The 16,982-nt window shown below is 39.7% G+C and overlaps 1 protein-coding gene across 1 annotated transcript; it reads left to right on the forward strand.

Moving 5' to 3' along the window:
- The first annotated feature begins 1,001 nt into the window (after positions 1-1,001).
- On the forward strand, positions 1,002-15,518 carry LOC135467411 (thyroid peroxidase-like). Its single transcript, XM_064745185.1, has 15 exons — positions 1,002-1,021; positions 6,432-6,504; positions 7,638-7,801; positions 7,962-8,170; positions 8,681-8,878; positions 9,525-9,570; positions 10,366-10,478; positions 11,175-11,192; positions 11,823-11,921; positions 12,816-12,908; positions 13,173-13,514; positions 13,719-13,902; positions 14,359-14,522; positions 14,997-15,105; positions 15,458-15,518. Exons 1-15 carry the CDS (start codon positions 1,002-1,004, stop codon positions 15,516-15,518), a joined length of 1,893 nt encoding a protein of 630 aa, XP_064601255.1.
- The last annotated feature ends 1,464 nt before the right edge of the window (positions 15,519-16,982 follow it).

The following is a 16,982-nucleotide window of genomic DNA, read 5'->3' on the forward strand; positions in this document are numbered from 1 at the left end:
ATTCTTTCCACCACCTTCTCCCTTCCCTCTTCGATTCTTTCCACCACCTTCTCCCTTCCCTCTTCGATTCTTTCCACCACCTTCTCCCTTCGATTCTTTCCACCACCTTTTCCCTTCCTTCTTCGATTCTTTCCACCACCTTCTCCCTTCTCTCTTCGATTCTTTCCACCACCTTCTCCCTTCCCTCTTCGATTCTTTCCACCACCTTCTCCCTTCCCTCTTCGATTCTTTCCACCACCTTCTCCCTTCTCCCTTCGATTTTGCTCACCACCTTCTCCCTTCTCTCTTCGATTTTTTTCCACCACCTTCTAAATTCTCTCTTCGATTTTGTCCATCACCTTCTCCCGTCCATTCTGTCCACGACCTTTTCTCTTCTCTCTTCGATTCTGTCCACCACCTTCTCCCTTCCATTCTCTCAGCCAGCTTCTCTCTTCTCTCTTGCGTTCTTTCCAACACCTTCTGCTATTTTCTTTCTTAATCCTCTTCATCACCGCCTCCCTATACCCCTCTCAATGGCTTCCCTCTCCCCTCATGTATAAATTCCCAAGTATTTCCACACTCAGAAGGCGCATGCAGAAGGTATCATAGACTTGCTTTGAAGGCCTGCACGTTTTTTGGTTATCAGATTAATGGATATCTTTTTTATTATTATCAGATGAGATCTTGAAAGTTGAAATTTCAACATTTACTAATCTGCTCCACTTTTGGTTTGAGTTTTGATAAATTTAGATTTGTTCCGGTTTCTCAAACATGACTGCTTGTAGATTTATATATGTCAGAAAAAGAAAAATACAATTCAATGAAGTTTTGCCCCAAGGCCAATGAAAAAGGCTTTCGGCAGATAGGGTTTTTTTTAGCATATACAATATACATACATGGATATTCTGAAAAAAATTCAGTTTGTGTTAAAAGCAAGCCGGTCTCTGTCTGCTGACCAGTAAGGCAGTGATACCCATCGGAGATAAATCGTACTGGTCTCCTCGCACAGTTGAGAAAGTACAATGGGGAAAATATTGACATGGTAAGTAACCCTATACCTGTCTTCCATAATCATCGAAAATATACTGACTCAAATTAACATCAGTTTATATCTTGTCTAAGTAATGAGATTACAGATTAATTAAATTTTCATACGGATTTGCTGTCTGGTTTTGTTTTTATTGTCGATTTAGCTTTTCTATTCTTTTCTTCTTTTTTTTATTTTTTTTTACTACCAAGTGGCTGTATCCCACTTTTTATACATGACTAGACGTCAGTCATCACACAGTCGCCGTCGGCTCGGTTAAATGCTTTTTCCCCCGTTATTACAACGTAATTAAAATAGAGCCTAAATGCGTTTTTTTTTTGTTCTTGTTGTTCGTTATTACAACATAATTCAGATAGAACCTAAATGTAGTTTTTTCGTTATTACAACATAACTCAAATAGAAATGAAATTCTTATTATAATAATAGCAAACAGCAGGATACTGTTACACAAGCGCCAGTCACCAGAGAAATATTTCAGAACAATTATTTCTGTAGATTGCAGAGGATGTCATGATCATTACACCATATTCATCAGATGGAGAAACTATACAAAGAGAAGGGTTTACTGTGATTTGTCAGTGTGAAAAATTAGGTCCACATGCCAGAGGATATAGGCCACGGTGTAATCGCGTCAGCAAACTCTTCACTCAAAGAAACATATCTATGTCAGCTTAATAAACGCAAATGTAAGCTTTAGTCAAAAGGGAGAGTAAACAAACATTTTTAAGGAGGGTATGAGAGGAGAGAGAGAGGTGGAAAAGGATTTGTCGTCCTTTCAACACAATTTCCATCCTGTAACCGATGGGTGTTCCAATGCCGATGTGTATTCATACTACACTCCATTTCTTCTAAAATTTGGGACATCTAGGTCTGCTCATTTTCGCCAGTATATATGTAATTTTAGCAGGGATATTGAGTTTCTTTTTTGTCACATGGTCAGACCATCTATGAAACAATATACTCGTACCTTTACTTTTCCAAAAGGCTAGTAGAGAAATGTAATATTCTACTTTCAACACTACTACTATCTGTCCCAAATTTTAAAAGAATTAGGGTACTAGTGCTGCCTCACAGGGATGTCATGTCGCATATACACGCTCTCGACGCTAACAATATACGGACAGTGGTCCAACCAGTACCTATCCTTTCTTATTCGCTGGATTACAGCTAATCAGGAAGTATAGTCTTAGATTCATGATCTTACCATTGTTGAAGGTAGGGAATCCGTATGTCGTTTGTATATGCATGTAAAGGCCTACGTGATTTTGGCTAGTACTTCTCATATATTAATTCATCATGATGTGTAACCATTTTATTCACATATTCAAGCAGACATCGTTTTCATTTTCTTTACTGCTTTTAAGGTGTAACAAAAATGTTTCTCCTATTTTCTATATATTCCATTCGGCTCTGTCCAGAACCCAAGCATGTAAAATAGTATTTTGCAAGACAAGCAAAGATTTGCGTTGAGTAGAACGGATTAACGGTGAACATTATGAACATCGGAATAATTCCGTAAAATTGTCATTAAATGTGTCAATTCCCAATTAACGGATCTGACGAAATATATTCTGTAACACAGATTACTACAGTAGGGCTTCCGTGGCTCAGTTGTTTAATGACCCAGGAGCCTCTCAACCATGCTGTGGGTTCAAGTCCAGCTCATACTGGCTTCCTCTCCGGCCCAAAGTGGGAAGGTCTTGCAGCAACCTGCAGATGGTCGTCGGTTTTCCCCGGGCTCTCGAATGAGAATATACGTGATTTTCAAAGAGCTCCCGTTATATAAACATTCGCACAACGTGGTATATTTCGCAAAACCCTAAGTAATTTCCCCAATGCATGATACATAACTAGGTTTTATATTACAGCATTTTTCTGCACGTGTATCACCTTGGATAAGTACGTATATGTTTATATAATGTAACTCTATATAAGAATCATCGTAGAGGTCCTAGTTCACTATGAAATTACCTCTCAAATCAAGCCTGTGTGACCGAAAGTAATTTTAAAAATATAAAAAAATTTGGGGTTAATCAGATTACCGTATTTTTATGGATATTTACATGAGTTATTGACGGCGTATGGTGCTTTAGGCAATTCGATCACGTATAAAAATATAACGTTGTAGGTTAGGCTGCAGTCTCTTTTTTTTGTCATACAGTTTTTCAACATCCAAAAACGCCTAACACTTGAACTGCCTCAATTAGTTTTAACCTTTGAAGGTCAAGAAACCTTTCCAAGCTATTCCCATGAAGGTGATATATTTATCATGATTATCAAATCATTTGAGGGTGACATTAATAGACCAGCCCTAAAATGTCACATCCCCTGCATGGATATTACATAAGCTCTGAGCAGGCACAGCCATTAAACACAGTGTTACTAAATCACGGTCACTACACACGATATTACCTGAGCTTTACCTGACCACACATAGTCACTGCACACGATATTACCTGAGCTTTGATCACACACAGTCACTGCACACCATATTACCTGACCACACAGTCACTGCATACGATATTACCTGAACTTTGACCACACACAGTCACTGCACACCATATTACCTGAGCTTTGACCACACAGTCACTGCACACCATATTACCTGACCACACACAGTTACTGCACACGATATTACCTGAGCTTTGACCACACACAGTCAATGCACACGATATTACCTGAGCTTTGACCACACAAAGTCACTGCACACGATATTACCTGAGCTTTGATCACACACAGTCAATGCACATCATATTACCTGAGCTTTGACCACACAGGCACTGCACACGATATTACCTGACCACACACAGTCACTTCACGCGATATTACCTGAGCTTTGACCACACACAGGCACTGCACACGATAGTACCTGACCACACACAGTCACTGCACACGATATTACCTGACTACACAGTTACTACACACAACGTTAGCTCACAACACACAGTCACTGCACACGACCTTACCGGACCATCGCTGAACACGATATTACCTGATCACACACATTCACTGCACACGACAACACCAGGCCACACAGTCACAACACACGATATTATCTCACAACACAGCCACTGCACACGACAATACCTGGCTACACGCAGTCACTCACAACACACAATCACTATACACTGCATTAGCGCACAACACACAGTCACTACACGCGACATTAGCTACAACACACAGTTACTGCACACGATATCATCTGACCACACACAGTCACTGCACACGACATCACCTGACCACACACAGTCACTACACACGACACTAGCTCACAACACAAAGTCACTAAACACGACATCACCTGACCACACACAGTCACTACACAAGATATTAGCAAACAACACACAGTCACTGCACTCGACATCACCTGACCACACACAGTCACTACACACAATGTTAGCACACAACACACAGTCACTACACACTATTTCACCCAAACAGTCATCAGACACGTTCATAGTTTATAATATTTTATTGCGTGAGTTATGACTTAAGTGATGCTACTATATACTTGCGCTATACTTTATAGCATTCGTATACTAAAACCTTTGAAACAGGAAAAAAAAGAAACAAGCCCAACATCAATGAGTTGGTAAGCACAGATTCACGTGTAACCAATTGAAAAAATGACAACAACTTGAACGTGCAAGAGTAGTCATCATAAAGAAACGGTGTTCGGTGTGTACAGAGGGGAATTTATAGGTACACATGAATGTAAGACAAGGGCGATATAGGGATAGAAAGTAATTAACTACGGCACGTAAATAAGGGCATTTGGGAAACAAAGTACAACAGGTAGCCTACATGGTGTCAGTCAGACTCGTTCACCAGTCTGTGGTAGGCTACACCGTTGCACGAATCAAGTGTTTAGATGTCAATGTGCTTGAAATTGTTCATTACCGAGAGCCGCAGAAAAGTCCTCCTTCTTTCTCCTGTAGCACTTTTGGGGAATTTAGTGAACTTGTCAGAAATCAAGCAGTTTATGTATCCCCCACGGCGCTGTACCGCGTCAGCATGGTGGGAGAGACAAGGGTAATATACCCCTGTGACGTCACGAACGTGCTTGGGTTAACACAGGTGGCTATGAACAATGCTGCTGAGAATATCAGGGCGATAAACCCCATTCAGAACAACAATCCCCATTTAGTGACACTTCCCTCAGCCGAAAAAGTTTTACACAACTACCGAATGAAGTCTCGCTGGAATTTTTTTCTTTTCTGTTGGTTTACTTTTGGAGGGAGGGGGAGTTTTATATTTAGCGAATTAGTCATATCCCATGACCTGTGGTGATTAGCAGGTTAAGATTCAGAATTAGTGGATTAGATCTAAATCACATTTTAGCGCCTGAGGTTATCCTCAACCTGCTCTTTTAGGAGGTTTTGCAGACAGCCTACCTAGCGACCACACTTGCCCCAATTCTTTCCGGTCAGAGATGTCTATCTGACCGAGGAATCAGAATCAGAAAAAAATAAAGAACAATAAAAATATAATAATGAAACAGATCTACCAAAAAGGTCATCGGGACGTGCAAGTTAAATTATAAAATTACCAGACAAAGGTGTCATTATATGAGCACTTACTAAAGTAGCTGCTAAAGTGGCATTAATATCATTTATTCATAAAGTGTATGTTTCATTAAAATATTTAAATGTTTCGTATCCATATTGCATTTAAAAAACGTAGAGTGCAATGCGCAGAATAGCCTGTATTCAGTTTGTTATTTATAATTCTTTATGGATATTTTTTAAATTTTTTCTCCTGATTTTTTTTTGTCTGCTTTTACGTTTGCCCATAAAGATATGTGAAATGTTATAATGAATGCTCGACAACAGGATTATGTTGACACTTCTGCTATATCAGCATCAGCAAATACACCAGGAAAAAAATTAAAACAATTAACGAAGTAATTAACGGTCGTATTCTACTGTTCTGTCCGCGTTCAGGGGTTAGCACGCCAGCACGGCGCAATGATCCAGGAGTCTCCCACCTGTGCGTTCGGTGTGATTTCAAGTCCCGTTCCTGCTGGCTTCCTCTCCAGTCGTACATGGGAATGTCTGTCAGCAACTTGCGAATGATCATGATTTTCACCAGGGTTCTGTCCACTTTCCTCCCACCATGATGGCCGTCGTCGTACAAGTGAAATATGCTTGAATACGCCGTAAAACATCTGGTCAGCATTATGACGGGAAGAAACCGGCCAAGCCCCGGGGGAAACTCATGATCATCCAGAGGTTGCTGGAAGATCAACTATCTTTTAAGTCATGCTTGAGATAATACACTTTTGAACAATCCTCCCCAAATCTCATTTTTATCTATCTATATACATATATATCCAAGCTGTATATAAGCCCAGCCAACAAAGGGAAATCTAATGATTATTGCCATTGTTTCTGTCATTTTGCAGGCAGCAGACCGGCCTACTAGTTGTGGCCGTGCTACAGTTTTGTGAGGTGATTACGAATGTTGTTGCTACAACGGTATGTACTGACTCCACCAGGATATATCTATCAAATCACTCCTGAGACGGACGGTGAGGTGAGGAGGGCTGGTGGTCGCTGGTTCCTACGCCTTCGCCGCTGTTCCCCGCAAGACCAATTGGCCCAAGACCAATGAGGTCAGAGGTTCAAATCCAGAACACTGTGGTTTTCTCCGCCCATACAAATGACCAGAAGCGAAGTGAAATGGTAGTAGTGAAGAATTCTTGAGTACGCCGATCAAATTAAAATCAGCCAATCAATCAGACAGTTTGTATGTCCTCCAAACTTTTATTTCCAAATAACATGAACGTGGTTTAAAAAAGACAACCGGGAAATTGTGAACTCCCACCTATGTGCTGCAGCGATGGGAATTCAAGCACCTACATGTAACTGCATGTACTCGGCCATGGGCCGCTTTGTTTTGTGAAATCAGCCCAAGATGATGAATATGTACGGGGAATGTCAAAATACATTATTGTATTGTTTTATAGCTACCGACAAATCGGCGAAATGTGTATGAAAGGCCACCGCCGAGCCATTTCCGAAGACGGTTGATTTCCGGCCATACATACCTCGAAACACCGGTGGATACCATCGTCAAAGAAGGCCAAAATGCTTTGCTAACTGAAGAGAGTATCTTGGCGCAAAGAAAATTTACAGGTGGGCACTAGCATTTTTCCACTACCTCTTTCTTCTGTCTTAGCCCTGTGATATCACAACACCACAAGATACACCTTCATCATGACGTTGCTGATTATCGTATCTATGCTATAGATCTAGCACTGTCACTTTGGAAAAAAGGAATTTCACGGTGCGGTTTCCTCCCGGCATAATGCTGGCCGCCGTCATACAAATGAAATATATATATATATATATATATATATATATATATATATATATATATATATATATATATATATATATATATATATATATATATATATATATATATATATATATGAATGTATAATTATAGGCACTCTCCAGGCCATGGAATTGTTTTGTCAAGTGAACCAACATGGCTATCTAAAAATTGATATCTAAAACTGGGTAAATCTCTTCTTCTTTCACTTAATCACTCCACCGACAAATCTGCAGACATTTGATGTACAATGTGAACAATTAATTAACAGAGATTGGCAAAATTTATATCGTGCTTAGGCGTGGACACAGCGGTGCCTGACTTTAAATCCCTGTCACCTGGCATTCTGGGAGCGGCAAAAGAAACCAGAGGAACCTCGGTGGCGGCGCTCGCCAGATCCTGTCGTGTCATGAACTGGGTGATGGCGATTGCAAGGTGAATAGTTCGGTTTTAACTTTCAACCATAATAATTCATTCAGAAACAAAAGTTCTGTCAGTTTGACTTTATACAGTTTCTAGCCAGGACGAGATCTAGATCACGTAAATATTCCGTGTAAACCGTCAAGGAAAACATATCTGTTATTCGTGCTTACAGGCACAGAGGCGTGCGAAGTTCTGCGGCGACCTTTATCAACTCTCCGGCAGCGCGAAACAGCGGACTAAAGTGTCCATTTGTCGAACCAGTGTGTGACCCGAACGCCATCTACCGGACTGTGGACGGAACTTGCAACAATCTGGCTCACCCACTCTGGGGCTCCGCCTACATTCCCCTGGCCCGAGATTTACCGGCATTCTATGGCAGAGGTGAGCTTTAGTGGGTACGGATAATGACGAAAATCTCCCCCAACCACTATAACATTCATGATGTCAATTATTTTAGTCATGGAATAAGACTTTCAAAGAGAAAGTCAGTGTCCTTGAAATCCCCTGAAAAACTTGCATTTTTGTAGAAAATGTTTACAAGACGTTGTCGTCCCTTGAAAACGAAGAGGTTATTTGAGACACGTCTGTAAAAGTGTACTTGATTTTTCAGTGTTTGATATAATAATGCATTGTGTCCCAGATGGAGGTGTAAAGGAATATGAAGGATTGTGCGTTTACTTAAACTTCACTAGTTCAACATTTACATGAAAAGATAGAACAAAACACTAACTGAGGTATACCTACAAGGGGCCAATGTGATAATTTGCCAACCGTCAAACAGTCGTTACTACTCTTGTTTTGCTTTCTATTTTGTTCTATTTTCTATTTTTTGTCTTTTATGTTCATCTGTATATATCTTTTAGCCCACACGTGTTTCTATTCTGCTATCAGGAATTGTACATGGCCTGCCTAGGCACGATCTACCGCGTCAGACTGGGCGTAACAATGTCCCGTTACCCAACGCTCGTCTGGTCAGCAACATCGTTCACGCGTCCAGTTCGTCTATCAGGGAAACCTCGGTGACCATGATGTACACAAACTTTGGTCAAGCTCTGTCCCACGACTTGACCGACACACCGATGGAAGCAGGTGAGTGCAATCCTGTTGTCAGATTAGCTCCCCGCTATTTCTATAAAGCCGTGTTCACGCCAAGCGATTTGTCGTATTGACACGTCGTACTGACACGTTGTATCGACTCGTCATACCGTGCGATTTCCCAAATCGACTTGTCACTCCTGTGCGATTTGTGCTATCCTCTCTTCACACCGTGTGATTTGTCATATCGACTGGTCATACCGTACAATTTGTCGTATGAACTCATCAAATGAAAATAATTCGGTTTTACAATCAGCGTTCACACGATCCGATTTGTTTATAATTTACCAGCAATAGCGGTTGTTTGGGAGGGGGGTGTATTTTTTCTGATTTTTTTTCTTCTTATTATTATTATTATTTCTTCTGTTCGAGTAAACGAATTGGACAGGTCGCTTAGAAACTAGACTGTGGACATTTACAATATAAGCATAATTTGTTCCAATGGATGAATACCTTTAATAACACAGCTGTGTAAGCCTACTTTTTATGTTCATGTGTTTTATACCAAAACCATAGGCGCTTCGAAATGAAGCAAGCAGTGACAAGTTTTGGTGCTCGCGAATTCGTTAAACGTGGTTTGAAGAATTTACACGGCTACCACCAATTTTCATTCTAACGTAGTTTTTTCTGTCATCTAAAGGAACTGATGGAGCCAAACTTAATTGTTGCCACGAGAAACTTCCCACGTAAGTAACTCCTTTACAGCCTAACCTTTGTATAACATAACATTTGCACAACCCAATCTTTGTACAACCTAACCTTTGTACAACCTAACCTTTGTACAACCCATCCTTTGTACAACTTAACATTTGTACAACTTAACATTTGTACAACTTAACCTTTGTACAACCTAACCGTTGGTCAACCTAATCTTTGTACAAACCAACCTTTGTACAATTTATCTGTTGTACAACTTAACATTTGTACAACCCAACCTTTGTACAATCTAACCTTTGTACATCCTAACCTCTGTACAACCTAACCTTTGTATAACTTAACCTTTGTACAACCCAACATTTGTACAACTTAACCTTTATACAACTTCACATTTGTACAACCTAACATTTGTACAACCTAATATTTGTACAACTCTTAAAAGTAAACCCCGTAAATATAAAAACCGTCTGCTTAATTCCATAATACGGAAACTTTAAGAGGAGGTAGAAGCATAATATATACATATATGTATATATTCTATTAATTAAATCAATCAATTCACGTTTCTAGCACATATCTGTTCAAGGTTCGGAATTTAATATTGTTTATGAATTTACACTTTTGGCAGGATTTAGTTTTGCTCTAAGGCATTTTTGGGGATATTGTCTGTGTGGCTCGTTACCCATTTTCTGCCCCTATCTTTGCTCGGTAACTGACATCCCCGTCGTTAACAACTTTTAGTGTAATAGTAAGCATATTTTGCCAGACATGGCAGTCTATAAACAAGTGTCAATAAGCAAAAATGTCAATCATTTTTTTTTCAGACAACGTTGTGCTACAATCAAAATCCCGTCCAGTGATTTCTTCAGTCAATATGGGCGAAAGTGTATGAACTTTTTCCGATCCACGGAGGTGACCGACATCAACTGCCGATCTGGTGAGTTTTGGACTGTCACCGGTTTCGACTTTAAAGACACCATGCTAACATTTAGTTCTGTTACCACCTCATACCAAACGTTTGAATACCATCTGTTATTGTAGTGAACAAAGAGTTAGCATATTTCTGCTTCCAAACCATATATTGTTATAAACTTATTCCCAAGTTCATTTCCCGCCGGGCTCTGCTCGTTTCCCTCCCACCACAATGATGGTCGCCGTCGTATGAGTGAAATATGGTTTAATACGGCGTAAAACACCCGTCAAATAAATAAATAATTATTCCACGTTTAGCATAAGCAAAGTTATAAATCTTTCGTCAGCTAAACAAATGACGATTAAAATGAAGCGGTCCTCTATAGACTTGATTTTATTGATGTTTTACTCAAGAATATGCAATACTCAAGAATATTTCACTTATACGACGGTGGCATGCATTGTGGTGAGTCCTGTATAGATGAAGGAATAACATTTGCAGATGTAAAAATACTATATTGTGTACTACTTGAAGCGAAAGAGTGAAGATTTCATTCACGCGTTACTTCATGCAAGACTAGTAAAACCAATAGAAATAAGTGACTTTCGAGCGTAGTAGACATAACAAATATATCGATCACAACTTCCATTTATTCAGTGAGCGACGTTTCGGTATGCATAAAATGCATAAAAATAATAATAGTATTTTTTTTTATTTCAGACAGTAATGTCCCTATGGGTAGGATATTGCCATATATAAATATATATGAATATATATGTGTTATAGGAAAGACAATAATTACTAGACCCCCTGCAGTTTACCCATCCACTCCGCTTTGAGAACGGAGCACATGTTCAAGTCAGAATAGACTAATAATGCTTGATAACGGCATTAATACCTATCTTGAACTAATTACTGAGAGTTTCAGATGCACTATGCTTGATAATGGTTTTAATGCCTACACCGAAACGTCGCTCACTGAATAAATAGAAGGTGTGATCCACGTATTTGCTATGTTATCCAATTCAACTTCTAAATGCCACTGAAAGAAGTCAGGAGTAGAAAACCCTTTTCTAGATTTTCTAAAAACAAACCAGATTTTTACCGCCAGTGCTGTATTGGGCTGGTTAAAACGTTTCTTCAAGATTTTACTTATGCATTTGTCTGCGGCTCTGCCAAAATTCCTGTGTTGTGATGTGTATGTGATCCCTGTGTGTTGTGTTGATTGTATTTGGCCTCCCCTTGGTGTGACGACGTGTATTTGGTCTCCCCTTGTTGTGACGACGTGTATTTGGTCTCCACTTGTTCTGCTGATGCATCTCTCGTCTCCTTGTGTTGTGCTGATGTGTGTTTGATCTCCTCGGACAGGTCGGCGGGAGCAGCTGAACATCGCTACGTCCTTCATTGATGGCACACAGGTCTATGGCAGAGATAAGGTCGAGTTGGGGGCGATCAGAGGGGAGGAAGGTAATATTCGTATATCAAAACCAAAACCTGAAACAGTGATGTATGTACAACAACAGTAAGACATCAAACAGTATTGTATGTAAAATACCTGTAAGGATTCAAACAGTGTTGTATGTAAAATACCTGTAAGGATTCAAACCAGTGATGTATGTAAAATACCTGAAAGGATTCCAACAGCGTTGTGTGTTAAATACCTGTAAGGATTCAAACATCGTTGTATGTAAAATACCTGTAAGGATTCAAACAGCGTTGTAATGTCAAATACCTGTAAGGATTCAAACAGCGTTGTATGTAAAATACCTGTAAGGATTCAAACAGGCATTATATGTAAAATACCCGTAAGGGTTCAAACAGTGTTGTATGTAAAATACCTGTAAGGATTCAAACATCGTTGTATGTAAAGTACCTGTAAGGATTCAAACAGTGTTGTATGTAAAATACCTGTAAGGATTCAAACATCGTTGTATGTAAAATACCTGTAAGGATTCAAACACCGTTGTATGTACAGTACATGTATAAACTGAAACAATGATGTATGTACAGTAACAATAAGACATCAAATAGGGCTGTCGGTACAATACCTGTATGGACCCAAATATCTCCCCTGCTGAGATATTGAGCAAATTGACTATCAGTTATTGAGTTTTCGTTATGCTGTTTAGATACTGAACATACTGATTTCAATTATTTAGCCTTCTTTTCTGAACTTAAATTAGCCAAGCCCGTTCTAAGAAAATCTTTTCTTAGATGTTTGTCCTATGGTGCAGTCAAAGTAAGTTGAATATTAATGAACCTAATGTTAATATTAAAGCCAACAAAACTTGTGTCGCCTTGTGTCTCCTTGTGGTCTTTTTGACATGTAATTGACTGTCAAAATGTATTCCTTTGTTTTAGGGCTTTTGAAGACGTCATTTGGCAATCAGTGTCCCTTCCAGAAACATCCGAACCAAAAGGCCTTTGAGATGGGCGTGAACATGCTTAAATCGGGTAAGAACTCAGTATACATCCGCTAATCCAAGCTAATAGGTTACAACGTACCACTAATTCTTCTGGGGTCGCCTTTTTACCTTGACGATCAAATTGGCTATGGCCATATATGTAAAAAAAATATACTTGAGTGGAGCGTTAGACACTAAAGTGAATAAAAACAAATAAGTCAATAAATCAAAAAATAAATCAATCGATCAATCAGCCAATAAATTTTCAATAAATCAATGAATAAATAAGTAGGTAATTTATTGCAATTTACAGGTGACGAGAAGATGTCTGAATCCCCTGGTCTCGTGGCCTCGATCATGGTGTGGTATCGGGAACACAATCGAATCGCCAAAAAGCTAGCCCAGTTACCTAACTTTGCCTTCCTCCCTGATAACGTTCGAAGCAACAAGATATTTGAGGAAGCCAGGAAAATTGTGATCGCTCTTATTCAGCAGACTGTTTACAGAGAATACCTCCCTGTAACTGTAGGACCAGCAGCTATGACAAAATACAACCTGTGGCCTTTGGCCAACGGGTACTACACTGGCTACAATGCGAGTGTTAACCCGACGTTAGTGAACTCCTTTGCCACAGCATCCATGCGATTCGGACACAGTATGGTACGGGACGAACATTCGCTCTTGGACAAGAATTACGCCCAACGTCCAAGAATTTGCGATTGAAAGAGGTGTTCTGGAGGTCGGGCTTCCATCTTGCCCCACGAGTCCAGCTTCCACAGAGGCTCTCTGACCGATGCTAGCGAAGTCTGTGATCGACACATGGGGGTGGATCTCCGTAATCACATGTTCCAAACCACAGAGAGTAACGGTTTAGACCTGTCGTCTCTGAATATTCAGCGAGGTAGAGACCACGGTCTACCGTCGTACGGTGACTTCAGGCGATCAGTGTCTCTGAGCGTGCCGCAAGAGTGGTCCACTCATCGGGAATACGGCTTAAAGGATATGACCCCAGACACTGTGAATAGGTTCAGCAATGTTTACGGGTAAGAGCAATTCAATGCTAAAACAATCATACAGTCATTTAAGTTTCAGGCCTTCCTCGAATAAGTTTATACTAATAAGAAGCTTTTTTTTACGTTTACACAGATATGTCTACATCATTCACAATTGTAAACTTAGCTTATCCACATGTATTTGTTACGACGTACTCAGGAATTTTTCACTTATATGACGAGCTTCAGGTTTATGGGTGATACAGAACGGAAATCCCCAGAGTAAACCACCGCCATTCACCAACTTCCTCATAAACTTTGAACCAGCCAGAGCAGGATTCGAACACACAACCTCACTGGTTAAGGACGGGTCTAACAGTCAACGCATTTCAGCGCCGTAAGCGTCTGAATCATACAGATAACAGCATATAATTACAGTTCATCTATTGATGTGGTTATATGCCGGCATCCAGTCTTACTCAGTTCTCTGTTTTTTTCTTTCTACAGAAGCCCCGCAGATATTGATCTGTGGAGTGGGGGAGTTTCAGAAATCCCTGTGACTGGGGGAACAGTAGGACCGCTCTTTGCAGAACTCCTATCTAAACAGTTCTCAAGACTACGAGATGGAGACAGGTTCTGGTATGAAAACAAATTCACTGGATTTCGCCAAGGTAAGTCGATGATTTGTCAGTGGACTACAAAAACGATAATGAGCAGTCAGGACAGAACGAAATCTTGATAACCTTTATTCGACTTCCGCGGAAATCTCTAGTGAACTAGGAGGTTTAGCGAGTGGAGTAAAGTTTTTCTCGTAATCTTCTCGTCGCTCCTCGATACTTCCACCGAGGTTGAATACCGCTTATTGGAAGTCTGATGCTGCCTCACTCTCCTCGATGTTTTTGTTAATGCGTGTCAGCTGAATGTTTTGGGCCAAGATTTTATTCACGAACGTTGTCGTCCATGTTTTGGAGCACTTGCTGTATAGACTGTTTCTTTTCTGATGCTTTGATCACTATGTTATACTGGCGTGTCCCTTCAGGAAAAGTCTTCGGGAAACGACGCCATCTAACTTAATGACCGTTTTAATCAAATGAATGCGAAATATTGCTTACTCAAATTAAATCTGGATTTATTTTCTGTTTTAGACCGCTTGGCCGAGATCAGGAAAGTTTCATTTGCGAAGGTAATTTGCAATAACATGCCCGACATTGAGACTATACAACCGAAAGCCTTCATCATCCCCAGTAGTGGAGGGTAAGTATTCGACACGACACCAAGTAATCCACCTACCCATCCAGCATCAAAGTAATTGCAATGCTCTTTTGAGGTTTTAATTTACTATGTTTTGTTTTTTTTTTTTTTTTTTTTTTGTTTTTGTCTTTTTAACCATGTGAGACAAATACCACTATTCTCCTTAGCCACAACAGTTAATGTTAGTGTAAATCATATATCGTAGTATTTTTTACTAAGAACTCTTCCTGATTTAGTCGTTTTTACCCCAACCTATCACCCCCTTGTTCAGTTTTCACTAAATGAAATGGATTTTACAGGTAAATTTGGTAATTCCACTGAAAATATCAATCCGATAATTGCTTATATTTTACAGGTCAAACGATCGAGTACCCTGCTCATCCTTACCAGATATGAACCTTGACCTTTGGCGATGAGATGCACCGCGAGAAAACCCACAAGCCAGCGAATAACAGCACTTGAAACTTCAGTCACACATTTTGTACATTTGCGTTACACGTTTTTGTGATGGTGCCATGTATTACAGTCTCCGTGCCATGCAGTTTGGTCAAAATGCCATATAATTTGTTGATTATGCCATAAATTCTGGTCACTGTGCCCTTTATTTTTTGTCACCATACTTTATTACAGACATTTTTTCAAGGTGTTTATAAAATTGAATGCAAGTTCATAAGTTATTAAAGATTTGAAATTGGCTGATGAGAGCAAAGTCAGGAAAGAAAATTAAACAAAGAAATCAAATGTGCAGGCATCACCTTGAAAATTTACTCTAAAATAACTTAACCGGTGGCCTCCGTGGCGTAGTCGTTAGTGTGCTAGTGCAGCACAGTGACCCTGGAGAGTCACCAGCTGTCGCTGTGAGTTCAAGTCCAGTTCATACTATCTTCCACGCCATTCGTACATGGGAAGGTCTGCGGCAACCCGCGAATGATCGTGGGGTTTCCTCAAAGCACGGTTTCTTCTCACCATAATGCTGATCGCTGTAGTATAAGTGGAATGTTCTAGAGCATAAAATACCAGTCAAATAAATAAAATTAAAGACAAATAAAATTAATTTCTAAACACCTTATCCAAATCCCAATGTTTATGAAATATTTGTTTCCGCTTTTCGTCCAGTCTACATTGCCTCAGTTTTTTACTGAACAACTTTCGGCTAGACAACGTACATGTTCGAATATAGCTTGCTGCAAGTGGAATTTCGGGAAAACTTCGGCTTGTTTGTATAGTAAAAACATTTTTTCTTTACCTACAGCAGCATTCAGCTAACAACTTTCAATATCCCTTTAATACACCTGCAATGCATATTATGCAACTGACTGTAAATGGAATTTACTGATAAACTTCGACTTGTTTGTATAGCAAAACGATGAGAGAAGAGCCGTCCGCATTATTAGCGAACGCCACGTGTTTGCTTACAAACATTTTCTACAAGTTTTCTGACAAGTAATGTTCTTTATGTACATTCACCCTGAATATGTTAAGCCTTATCTTTGGGGAAGGGAATGTATGTCTAATTGTAAGATAGAACAAGTCATATTGACTGTATTCACGTCATTTTGTCTTATGAGAAATCTTGTGAAAAGCATGACGATTAAGGTGAATTGAAAGGATCTGGTATGGTAAGGGGGGAAATCGGCCACAGTGCAAGAAACTGCGTGTGCACCTCAAGAAGCGAAACTGACTATCGCTTGTGAGTGGCAAATACTGACGCATTCGTTAGGCTACTTCTTTTCAGTTTGTTTTACTCTTCTTTCCTGTTATATTGCAAGCATGCGACTTATAGAACTCCAAACATACACTTAAGCAAAGTATAGGTCATAAAATCGAAAAATCACCTGCACCACAAATGTAACTTTTGGAAAAATTATTGAGTACGCAGT

The sequence above is a fragment of the Liolophura sinensis genome, chromosome 6 (assembly GCF_032854445.1).
Source record: "Liolophura sinensis isolate JHLJ2023 chromosome 6, CUHK_Ljap_v2, whole genome shotgun sequence".
Lineage (NCBI taxonomy): Eukaryota > Metazoa > Mollusca > Polyplacophora > Chitonida > Chitonidae > Liolophura > Liolophura sinensis.

Excerpts from the sequence above, each read along its gene's own strand:
- LOC135467411 (XM_064745185.1), top strand. The coding sequence starts at position 1,002 with ATGGGGAAAATATTGACATG. Across the intron at positions 8,879-9,524 it reads CGACACACCGATGGAAGCAG|GAACTGATGGAGCCAAACTT; the intron begins GTGAGTGCAATC and ends TGTCATCTAAAG. Across the intron at positions 13,515-13,718 it reads ATCCATGCGATTCGGACACA|AGAGTAACGGTTTAGACCTG; the intron begins GTATGGTACGGG and ends TCCAAACCACAG.